Source organism: Tachyglossus aculeatus, chromosome 9 (assembly GCF_015852505.1).
Source record: "Tachyglossus aculeatus isolate mTacAcu1 chromosome 9, mTacAcu1.pri, whole genome shotgun sequence".
Lineage (NCBI taxonomy): Eukaryota > Metazoa > Chordata > Mammalia > Monotremata > Tachyglossidae > Tachyglossus > Tachyglossus aculeatus.
In genome coordinates this window covers 56,419,410-56,431,664 of record NC_052074.1, presented here as the reverse complement: position 1 = coordinate 56,431,664, position 12,255 = coordinate 56,419,410, and the positions used below count along the sequence as shown (strand labels likewise).

Here is a 12,255-nt window from a genome sequence, read left to right as displayed (position 1 = left end):
ATATCCCAATATATGAAATCTGGAAGTTAAGGATCTACCTAACTTTGTTTTAAAAATTGGGAATTAGCGTGGCTCAGTGGCAAGAGCGTGGTCTTGGGAATCAGAAGTCATGGGTTCTAATCCTGGCTCTGCCACTTGTCAGCTGTGTGCTTTAGGCAAGTCACTTAACTTCTCTGAGCCTCCGTTCCCTCATCTAAAATGGGGATTAAGACTGTGAGCCCCACATGAGATAATCTGATCATCTCGTATCCCCCTGCAGCACTTAGAACAGTGCTCCGCACATAGTAAGCGCTTAACAAATGCCATCATTATCATTATTATTATGATCAAATCAGGGTACACTCTCACCTTGAAAACTGCTTTCAAAACTGCCACATTTTAGGAGGGACATAGAGCTGAAGAAAATATGTCCTGAACAAAAACGTTAGGACTTGTCTCCTTGCTCCTCAGAAAACTCCAGTGATTGCGCATCTACCTCCGCATCAAACAAAAACTCTTCACCATTGGCTTTAAAGCACTCTACCACCTTGCCCCCTCCTACCTCACCTTCCTACTCTCCTTCTACAACCCAGCCTGCACACTTCACTCCTCTAGTGTTAACCTTCTCACTGTGCCTCGATCTCACCTATCTCACCGCTGACTCCTAGCCCGTGTCTTGCTTGAGGCCTGGAATGCCCTTCTTCCTCAAATCTGACAGTTACTTGAAGGCACACCTCCAGGAGGCCTTCCCTGATTAAGCCCCCCTTTCCTCTTTCCCCACTCCCTTCTGAGTCACCCTGACTTGCTCCCTTTGTCCCCCACCACCCCAGCCCCACAGCATTTATGTACATATCTGTAATTTATTTATATTAACGTCTGTCTCTCTCCCTCTAGACTGTAAGCTCCTTGTGGGCATGGAATGTGTCTGTTTATTGTTCTATTGTACTCTCCCAAGCAGTTAGTACAGTGCTCTGCACACAGTAAGCACTCTATAAATACTATTAAATGAGTGAGTGAAACGAAGGTGATCGGGGATAACAGAGTAAGAATCTGTATGCAGATTCATGGAAAAGATCAGGACTCTTTAATATGGAAAGGTGAAGTTGATGACATGATTGTCTTGTCAAAACCTATTTAGATTTCAGACACAAAATTAGTCTTCACCAAATCCCACAACACCAGGGTGAACACCACCCACGTCCATATCCACTAGCTCTCCCCATCTTCCTAGCCCTTATGAAATCACATCTCCTCCAAGAAGCCTTGCAGGAATAATTTCTCTACTCCCTCAGCTTGTTTTCCCCAACTACAACCACAGCACATCTGTTCCAATTATACACTTGTGTATTCACAATCAGTCATAGCACTGTCTTACATCGTATTAAGTACTAATTCATGTACATTTCACTTTCCTCTGTCCCCCTTCCTTTATATCTTTCTACCATGATAGGATGTAAGCTTCTTGAAGGCAGGGATCATGTCTACTAACTTATTTTACCACCCCTCACGCCCCACATACACAAGGATCCAAGTACAATAAGTACTTAGTAGATACTATTGATAAAGGAATCCATTCATTTTCAGTAAAAATTTAAAAAGAGATGAAGGTAAACAGATACTTTACACAGGTCTTTATTTTGAATGATGAGCTTTGAAGAAGGAGGTTTTTTACTAAAAAGCATGGAATATTTTGTGTGGGGGTGTATTTCTTGTAGTAGGTTGCTTTATGAGAAGGCAATACCAGCATCCGTCAGGGAAGAAAGCACATCAAGATCCATAGGGAACCTTCTCAAAAAGCTTAAATTATGAAGAAGTAGTTTACTATGACTTCATGCTTTTCAGTTTGAAAGGTTTGTTGAAGTCCCTACTTTATACACCTGCGTTTTGAATGCTGCTTTTTGGAGACCTTCATGATTCCTTTTTTATACTAGCTGATAACATTTCTCAGTCACTTTTAACACTGTCCACTAAAAAGATGTAGGTTACTAAATATGACTGGAGCACCAATTAGTAGAATTATTTATTGACCACTTCAGTGCAGTGCACTGTATGAAGCACATGGAAAAGTACCACAGAAAACATACATGCAGTCTAATAAATGTGCTTAAAATTATAAGTATCAGAAAAAAATTTTTTAGAACAGTGCTTGACATAGAGTAAGAACTTAATCATTGTAATAAATGATAATTAAACCAAAGCCTGAAGTTTTTAAGCTACTAATAATATAGAATCATGTCTAACAACTCCCTATACCTTCTCAAATGCTTAGTACAGTGCTCTGTAAATACTGTAGAGTGATAGAAGCAGTATATAATTTATGCACTAGAGGAAATGTTTATGGTTTCAGTGGTTGCCATAATTTTGGTATTGTAACATTAAACCAGCACAGTTTGGATTGTTAAACTTGAAATATAAATTAAGAAATATTTTTTGATGGCATAAAACTCTTTTTGAGGTTTTTTAATTGATAGCTAATTCATTGTTTAAAGTAACTGAACTTTGGATTTACCCTCTAGTTACTTATCAAGTATGTACGTAAATGGAATTTAAAAAGTGAATAATGTTACTATGTTTATTGGGAGAACTTAGAAATTCTGAGAGTCTAAAATAATGAATGACTGCACTTTTTTTTTTTTTTTTTTAAGAGGTACCAATCTTGGGAAGAAGAAACAACACATTTGTCATATACCAGGATGTGGTAAAGTTTATGGAAAGACCTCACATTTAAGGGCACATCTTCGTTGGCATTCAGGAGAACGTCCCTTTGTTTGTACTTGGATGTTTTGTGGTAAAAGATTTACTCGCAGCGATGAATTACAGCGGCATAGAAGAACACATACAGGTTATTAATGCTTTTCACCAATATCAGTTTTGTTAGTCCTTTGAATGATTCGGGCAAGTGAGTTGGCCTGATGGTGGACTAGCCTCGATCCAGTCCTGAACTTCAGAGAACCAAAAGCCTGTGCAAAGATATTAAGAGTTCTAGTGGTTTTCTAAGTCGAAAAAAACTGTACCTTTTTTGGATTATTCAGTACAGTAGTGTTTAAAATAAGCTTTAGTTTTTCCAAAACACTAACTACAGAGCAACAGTACTGGTGTATCTAATTTGGTGTTTTGCATTAAAGAATAGAAGGAGGGTAGATCAGTTGTACAAGAACCAGGGTAAGCAGTGAAGGGGCTTGCTGACTGAATCTGCTTTTAAAGCTGTGCTTTCTGCCTTTTTCTTTTGACAGGAGAAAAGAAGTTTGTCTGTCCAGAATGTTCAAAACGCTTTATGAGAAGTGACCACCTTGCCAAACACATTAAAACACATCAGAATAAAAAAGGTATTCACTCTAGCAGTACAGTGCTGGCATCCGTAGAAGCTTCCCGAGATGATACTTTGATTACTGCAGGAGGAACGACACTTATCCTTGCAAATATTCAACAAGGGTCTGTTTCAGGGATAGGAACTGTTAATACTTCCACCACCAGCAATCAAGACATCCTCACCAACACTGAAATACCTTTACAACTTGTCACAGTTTCTGGAAATGAGACAATGGAGTAAATATTACACAAATACCTATTCATTGTGGTTATTTTTATACAGTAGTGAGAAGAATATTGTTCCTAAGTTCTTAGATATCTTTTTATTGATGTGCAAAAATTTTTGGATTGACAGTAACTTGGTTATACATGACACTGAAATGCCTTACTTTGTATGATATTCCATAGTATATAAAAATGGTAAAATTGCATGGGTTTTGTAGGTACTTTTGGAATCTAGAAGAGATGAAATTTTACCAAGTTATATAAAGAAAAAAATGAATTTAACCATGGGAAAGGTAGTCTAACCAAATGCATCAATCCTGTGTGGTTTAGTGTAAAAATGAGAACATGTTGGTATTTATCTATTGTAAGATAAAGAAGTTGGTGGGTGAAAGAAATCATGTTATGATAAAAAGTTTTGTAATTTTCTTGATGACTGGAATTTTTATTATGCATAACTGACAAATCAAGTTTCCAAGCAAATGTTACATAGTGTAGGCTTTACTTAGCTCATCAATTTGTCATTTTGAAGCTAATTATTTTAATTAGGTTAACTATGTACAATATTTTAAGCATTACTCTTGTAAGATTTTGAAAACTACATTTTAACATGGAACTCTAGGTATAGTCACCTTTTAAATCCTATTGAAAAGCCATGTTTAAGATTTAATTTGCCAAAATGTCTTGTTAATATTCTTTCAGTAACGAAGTTGGGCAATATAACCAATGTTTAAAAAAAGTTTCAAGTGTATAGGTTGAGGCATTTGGGTGGTGAGAAGAATGTATAGTGAATTATCCCTTTTCTTGAACATTGGAGGACCAAAAAAATAAGGTGTATTGTGTCTCAGCAGTGATTTTTTATCGATCTTGTTTCCAAAACCCATCTGTCTGCCAGGGCCTTAAAAGCCATCATGTAAATTACCAGAAAAGTATAACATATGCAAACATAACAGAAAATCACTTCCATAGTGACAATACTCCAACCGTATGGTTATTAGTCATAGAAAACTAGGGATTTTACAAGTTGTTTCTTTTTTAAGTTCTTTTGGCTAGGTAGTCAGTCTGCATTTAAATATCAACCATTTTCCTTTTTTGCTTTTTCCCTTAAAATTTGTATGTATCCAGTACACTTAACTGAAAAACATATATGTTTTTTATTATGCTGTATTTTCTTTTTATTTTTTAATGTTTATATTTTCAGTTAGAAAAATGTACAAAATAAACATTGCCGGTCTGTAAGAGCTCTATCATTTTCCTAAAATGTACAACAATAACTGCAGCAGTTCACCTATTGACAAACATTTGGAATTCTGTTCATATGTTATTCTTAAAACCACCTCAAATTTAAAGGCTACCTTATTGTACGTTTAAAGTGTATTATAACAGTGTGGTAGTTAATAAAACACTATTTTTTTTCTTTTGAGTTTGCTGTATTCCTGCTCTTTAAATATAGCAATGGTATAATATGTTTAAGGGCTTTATTTTCTTTGTGTTTCATAATCTGATTTACATTTTTGATTTTTTTTTTTTTTTACATAGATTTCTGTGTTGTGAGGAATTTGTATATGGGGAATCTGTAAAACCATAGTCTCAGGAAAAATTTTCTACTGTTCATTTTTCACCTAATCAGGTTAGGCTTGTCCTATGGGTTTATTTGTATATTGTTTCCACTTTGAGTCCACACACTTGTCTCCAGCCTGACCACACTTCTCAATGCTCCTCCTTCATTATTCTACTGATGTCTCAATCTCTAGGCTAACTGCCTATAAGGCTTTAAAAGGTGGTATATAAGGCAATAATAATAATGACGATGGGATTTTTTAGGTGCTTATTACATGTCAAGCACTGTTCTAAGTGCTCAGGGGGTACATGGTAATCAGGTTGTCCAATGTGGAGCTCACTTTTAATCCCCATTTTATAGATGAGGTAACAGGCACAGAGAAGTTAAGTGACTTTCCTGGTCACACAGTTGGCAAGTGGCGGAGCCGGAATTAGAACCCATGACCTCTGACTTCCAAGCCCGGGCTCTTTCCACTGATCCTCGCTGCTTCCCGGATAGGCTACATAACCCTGTCCCACATGGCGCTTGTAATACCAGAGGTAGGGCAGGCAGGTATCATCTCCACATTTTAGGAGATGAGGAAACCAAGGCATAGAGAAGGTAAGTGACCATGGTCACACAATCCAGTGGGAATAAAACCTTGGTCTTCAGAATCCCTATCTCATGTTCTTGGCACTGGGCCTCACTACCTACGGGGCTGTGAGTCTTTAAAGGGAGGTACTTTGAAAGTGGCAGGTGGGAGATTATAAACTGGGAAAACTAGAAATTAATTGGGGAAGGCCTCAATCATTCGGTCAGTGGTATTGAGTGCTTACAGTCAGAGCACTGTGTTAAATGCTCGGGGTAGGGGTAGCACCATAGGATATGTAGACATACCCCCAGCCCTCAAGCAGCTTACCATCTAGTAGGGAGAGACACATTAAAATATATTACAGGTAGTGGCAACCAAATAAAAAGATATTTATTTAGTGTTGTGTGGGTGGAGCCTGGGACTGGCCCAAATGCTCGGAGAGTATGGACTCAAGTGCAAAGGTGATTTAGGGAGGGAAATACATTGGGAAGGTGAGATCTTAGGGAAGGCTCCCTGGAGGAGCTATGATTTTAGCAGGGCTTCGAAGATGAGTTAAGGGAGCAAGGGTGATAAAGAGAATAGGGAGACATAGTGAGTATGTTAGTATTCCAGGAGCAAAGTGTGTAGCTATGCTGTAGTGTGGAGAGAGCTGATAAAAGGCCTTAATAGCCAACGGTAAGGAAGTTCTGCTTGTGTGGAGATGGATGGACAACTAATGGATACCTCTGAGGAGTGGGGAGACATGCATGGAACACATTTTTAGAAATATAGCTGGCTTGAATTAAGTATGGTTTGGGGAGAGGAAGCAACTTGGCCTGGTGGATAGAGCCCAGGCCTGGGAGTCTGAAGGTCATGGGTTCTAATCCCAGCTCTGCCATTTGCTGTGTGACCTTGGGCAAGTCATTTCACTTCTCTGTGCCTCAGTTATCTCTAAAATGGGCCTTGAGACTGTGAGCCCCATGTGGCACAGGGACTGTGTCCAACTCAATTTGCTTGTATCCACCCCAGTGCTTCGTATAGTGCCTGGCACAGAGTAAGCAATTAACGAATACCATCACATCACTATTATCTTCCTTCAACCCAAAGGGAGGCTATATTTATTCAGTGGTTTGCCTGAAGGACGATACGAGGGCAGAGGGAAGAAGGTCATCGTGGGAGAAAGCCAAATAACAGCCTTTCAGGTGCCATTGGCAGTGGCAGAGATTGTGGAGTTAGGGTGATGGCAGTCACTCTAATGGAAAGTCAGAAGCGTCAGAGTCCACAAGCTCTTTAGAAGCCTGCAGCATTAATTGGGGTAGTTCTTTTTTTGGGCTCAAACCTTCCGTCTCCACTGGGACTGGGGACTGCATACTCCTTAATCGAAGCTCCCCTCTGGCTCTTTGCTGGGGTCTCTTGGAGGCTCTGGGGGCTAAAGTAAGCTGGAGTGCAGAAATGCTCTTACAAATCAGATGAGGTGTTTCAGATTGTGCTGAGGGAAGGTGTCAGGCTGCAGGAGGGCTCAGGTTACTGCTGCCTTTAGTCCCAGGGGTCCAGAGGGCCTTGTGCCACTTGCATCAGTGCCAGCAAACTGTCTGTGGTATTAATTAACCTACCGCCCCTTTATAGGGAGCTGGGGTAGGTGCAGTGAAGCATTGCCAGGTGGTACCGCTTGCTTTCTGCTCCCAGTGCGGGCTCTTGCAGATCTAAGAGGGTAGGTTTTCCCAGGTTTGTAAGCCACACATTTGTGTCTGACCGCTGCTCTCCGGAGCCTGGAAGAGGGCCGAGCCCTGGGATGTGCAGCGGCTTAGACCCTGGGGCTCCTGCAGCTCTGGATGACAGCCACTGAACCTGCAGCTGATGCTCCCTTTGTGTCCAGGAATGGCCACGTCAACTGTATCCGAGAGCAAGCCAGCACGTCCTTCAGACTGACCGCGGAGATGTGGCATCGCTTTATCATGGAGGAGAAGAACCAGCGGCTCTTGTGGAATTTCCTAGTCCAAAATAAGCTCTGATGTGTGGGGCTCTTTGCTAACCCAGAGGGCTACTTGTCTACAGTGGCAGTTGAGGTACCAAAGGGTCCTGAGGAGGGAGATGAGAGTGAGAGGAGACTTGTAGGATTACTTAATTCTCTTTTGCCTTCCCTTCTCTCACCCTGCAGAGCCTTGTTTGCAGAAAGACCAAAGTCCTTTTGGTGTTGAAAAGAGGAGTGCGCTGGAGAACTGAATCCCAGGTAGGGAGCCGGCACGGAATAGAAGCAGGCGAGCTCTCCTGTCATGTCCTCGAGCAGACCTTTGTCTTCATCAGTCAGGTAATGAATTGTTTCCTTCCCTTCCCACTCTCCACCAACTTTCCCCTTTCTCCTTGTCCCTCCCTCTCGGAAGGACCAACTGAGTCACTTGCATCAAGAAGAAAGGAGAGGTGATGGGAGTGTGGAGCTTTTGTCGAGCCTTGTAGGAAGAATCCCTTCTCTTAGGGCAGCCCCGTCAGGCTTATAATTCAAGACAAAATGCTTTCCTTTTCTCGTCTGAGGATGGGGTTGAAGTAAGAGTTTGGAAATCCTCAGCAGAAAGACCTTGTTGTGTACTGAGTGTAGCTAGCATCTCTTTCTAGCTTTCTAGCGTTTCCTTCCAACTCTTGATTTGATTATCATCAGTCAGTGGTACTTATTGAGCACTTACAGTGTTAGAGCACTATACTAAATATTTTCATGTTTCTCATACATTGAAGGACTCCTCAATGCATAAAATGTAACTGGTAAAGAATAGATTCTTCTCTAACAAACCCCTGGAAAGTCACAGCTTACTCAGCCTTTATACTGGTCACTTGGGGGACTTTTAGAAAATGGACAGATCTGAGCTTTGAAAGTTAGGGCATGATACCCTCGATAATAATGACTAAAAAAGAGCAGTGTGATTATGAAGACCTTAAAGAATGAATGACCAGTGTTTGGTGAGGTTCAAAATAAAATATAGCATTTACATTGCACAGGACTTTCTTTTCTGTAAGAATAGCCAGGGTTGACGTTCTGGGATTTCTGATATTGGAGCACTAGAAGTTGTTCAAAAAATGTCAACCTCTCAACAGGAGAGCAAACCAGGAAATGGTCATTGGAGGGAGGAGGGTTTTTAAAGCACTGCCCTGTCCTGTTCCAGCCACTTCCAAACAGATGAAAGGAGATCCAAACCATGAGGGAGATGCAATCTAATTTTAATCCACTTTTTATTTAGCGTGGTATTTATTTAAGTGCTTAGTAGGTGCCAAGCTACCTCTCAGGGTCACACCTGGAGAGTTTCCAGTACTCTACCAGTCTCGACTACGGGAGGGAGAGTCAAGCAGAGGCATATCCATTCCATTCCTAGCTTGGGCAGTGGCTAGCAAGTGGAAGGCAATCTGCAACAAGTCAAAACTCACCTGTGCTGGGCCGCAGCTTCATGGAAGAGAGTCGAGGGCAGAGACTCAGGTTTACTGCGTGGAAGGAGGCAATGGTAAACCGCTTTCATATTTTAACCAAGAAAACTCTGTGGATCCACTACCGGAACGATTGCAGATGGAGGTGGGGCGTTCTGGGAGAGTTGTGTTCATGGCATCGCTATGGGTTGGACATGACAGCACAAGACAACAACAACAGGGGCCAAGCACTGTGCTGAGCACTGGGGTAGATATAGGGTGATCCTTGACCCACTTGCATGCTAAGAGGGAGGGAGGGACAGATCTCATCCCTATCTTCCAAGTGAGTAAACTGAGGTGCAGAGACTTGCCAGAGGTTACAGAGAGGGCCAGTGGCAGAGCTGGGACTAGAACCCAGGTCTCTTGACTCCCAGCCTCATGTCCCTCCACCTAGGCCACACTGTCTCTACTGAAGGAGTCCCCGGGTAACGGTGATCCCAGCACAGATTCCACAGGTGGTTATCACAGGTGGAGTTCAGTAAGTATTCAGTTCACCATCTAGTAGGCCCCAGGCTTTAGGGAGATGCAGGCTTCACCAACAGGGTGATCTCACCTCTCCTCAAATAGATAGACAGCTTAAGCCTCCTGCACTCTGTTGCAGCAACTCTCTCCTGCGAAAGTTTAGTTCCCTCTCAAAATGGTAGTTGCCCCAAAAGCCTCCCACAGGCTCGTTGTGACCTCGTGGAAAGACCACAAGTCAAGAGAGTCAAAAGACCCGGAGTCTCATCCCCTTTCGGCCACTGTCCTGCTATGTGATATTGGGCAGGTCACCTCATCATGGGAAGCAGCATGGCACAGTGCATTGTGCAAAGGCCTAAGGTTATGGGTTCTAATCCCAGCTCCTCCACTTGTCTGCTGTATAGCCTTGGGCAAGTCATTTCACTTCTCTGTGCCTCAGTTACCTTTTCTGTAAACTGGGGATTAATACCGTGACCCCTAGGTGGGATGAGCTATGTCCAATCCAATTTGCTTATCTCCACCCCAGCGTTCAGTACAATGCCTGGCACATAGTAAGCACTTAACAAGTACCATTATTATTATTTATTTATGCTTCAGTTTCCACATCTGTAAAATGGGGATGAAAAGCCTGTTCTCCCTCTGAGACTGTGAGCCCTGTGTAGGACAAGGACCCGTCTCACAAGCCCTCAACCTTGGTGTCATCCTCGACTCTGCCCTCTCATTCACCCCACACATCCAATCCGTCACCAAAACCTGCCGGTCTCCCCTCCACAACATTGCCAAGATCCACCCTTGCCTCTCCATCCAAACCGCTACCTTGCTGGTTCAGTCTCTCATCCTATGCAGACTGGATTACTGCATCAGCCTCCTTTCTGGTCTCCCATCGTCCTATCCTTCCCTGCTTCAGTCTCCCTGCTTCACTCTGCTGCCTGGATTATCTTTGCACAGAAACGCCCTGGGCACGTCACTCCCCTCCTCAAAAATCTCCAGTGGTTGCCTGTCAAACTTCAAATCAAGCAAAAACTCCTCACTCTCAGCTTCAACGCTCTCCATCACCTCGTCCCCTCCTACCTCACCTCCCTTCTCTCATTCTACAGCCCAACCCGCACCCACTGCTCCTCTGCCGCTAACCTCCTCACTGTGCCTCCTTCTCGCCTGTCCCGTCGTCAACCCCTCCTACATCCTTCTTCTGGCCTCCACACATTCACCAAACTAGTTCTCTTCCTCCCTTCAAAGCCCTACTGAGAGCTCACCTCCTCCAGGTGAGCCCAGAGTGAGCCCTCCCTTTTCCCTTTCCTCCTCCCCCCACCTCGCCCCCTCCGCCCTACCTCCTTCCCCTCCCCACAGCTCTTGTATATATTTATCCATATGTTTTGTTGTCTGTCTCCCCCTTCTAGACTGTGAGCCCCTTGTTGGGTAGGGTCCGTCTCTATATGTTGCCGATTTGTACTTCCCAAGCCCTTTTAGAACAGTGCTCTGCACACAGTAAGCGCTCAATAAATAGGATTGAATGAATGAATGAACGAGCACTTAGGACCGTGATTGGACACAAAGTAGGCACTTAATAAATGCCAGCATCGTCATCACATATACAGCCTTCCTTCTGTGGGTTGGATCCTGATGAGTACCAGTACCTTGGCATTCACACCTTGTATTTTTGCTTAATGCCAGCACTCCAGTATTCACACTCCATATCTCCTCTCCATGCGGAGAGTGCTGGGCCCTCCTTTAGGAGACCAGTTCCTGAGGGGGTGAGACTCTGAACATTTTCCCAGGATCCTCCAGAGAAGATTGAGTCAATCAATATTTATTATTAATACTATTAATAATAATAATAGTGGTATTTGTTAAGCGCTTACTATGTGCCAAGCACTGTTCTAAGCACTGGGGGGGATACAAGGTGATCAAGGTTGTCCCACGTGGGGTTCACAGTCTTAGTCCCCATTTTACAGTTGAGGGAACTGAGGCCCAGAGAAGTTAAGTGACTTGCCCAAGGTCACACAGCTGACAAGTGGCAGAGCTGGGATTCGAACCCATGACCTCTGACTCCCAAGCCCGTGCTCTTTCTGCTGAGCCAGACTGCTTCTCTATTTATTTATTTATTATTTATTTATTTATTAAGTATTTACTGTGTGCAGAGCACCATATTAAGTACTTGGGAGAGTACGGCATAATAGTTAATAGACTTGATTCCTGCCTGCTAGGTGTTTACAGTCTTAGTCATCAGTTGGGTGTTGTGTAGCATACACAGCATCACCTGCATTTCCATGGAACCACATGTAATAATAATTGTGGTATTTGTTGAGACTTACTATGTGCTAACCACAGTACTAAGCACTGGGGTAGATGCAGGTTGGACATAGTCCTTGTCCATCATGGGGCTCCCACTCTAGGTAGTAGGTAGTTAATCTCCATTTTACAGATGAGGAAACCGAGGCACAGAGAAAAGTGACTTGCCCGACGTCACAGCAGACAAGTGGTAGAGCCGGGAATAGAACCCAGGTCTTCTGACTCCTGGACATGTGTTTTTTCATATAAGCCACATTGCTTCTCAGTGTGAATAAAAGGTTGGACAGTTTCATGGATTGGAATGGGTGAGCCATCCAAATTTCGATTACTTGATGATGGACTAGAAGTTATCGGTCATCATCAATCGTATCATCAATCGTATTTATTGAGCGCTTACTGTGTACAGAGCACTGTACTAAGCGCTTGGTCATGACTTAGA

General features: G+C 42.8%; 2 protein-coding genes and 1 non-coding gene across 3 annotated transcripts in view; all 3 read left to right on the top strand.

The window, feature by feature from the left end:
• SP3 (Sp3 transcription factor) overlaps nucleotides 1-4,933 on the top strand; it is a 39,135-nt gene extending 34,202 nt beyond the window's left edge. The window contains exons 6-7 of the mRNA XM_038751165.1: nucleotides 2,625-2,821; nucleotides 3,213-4,933. Coding sequence (XP_038607093.1) covers nucleotides 2,625-2,821; nucleotides 3,213-3,529 — 514 coding nt within the window. The 3' untranslated portion in view covers nucleotides 3,530-4,933. The remainder of the gene's footprint in view (nucleotides 1-2,624; nucleotides 2,822-3,212) is intronic.
• Nucleotides 4,934-8,884: 3,951 nt separating this feature from the next.
• Nucleotides 8,885-9,022, top strand: LOC119932753. The gene has a single exon (XR_005452488.1). It is a non-coding gene; the product is annotated as a small nucleolar RNA SNORA7 (small nucleolar RNA).
• Nucleotides 9,023-9,077: 55 nt separating this feature from the next.
• LOC119932531 (dynein heavy chain 11, axonemal-like) overlaps nucleotides 9,078-12,255 on the top strand; it is a 44,528-nt gene continuing 41,350 nt past the window's right edge. Inside the window, exon 1 of the mRNA XM_038751785.1 lies at nucleotides 9,078-9,106. Within this exon, the coding sequence (XP_038607713.1) occupies nucleotides 9,104-9,106 (3 nt within the window). The 5' untranslated portion in view covers nucleotides 9,078-9,103. The remainder of the gene's footprint in view (nucleotides 9,107-12,255) is intronic.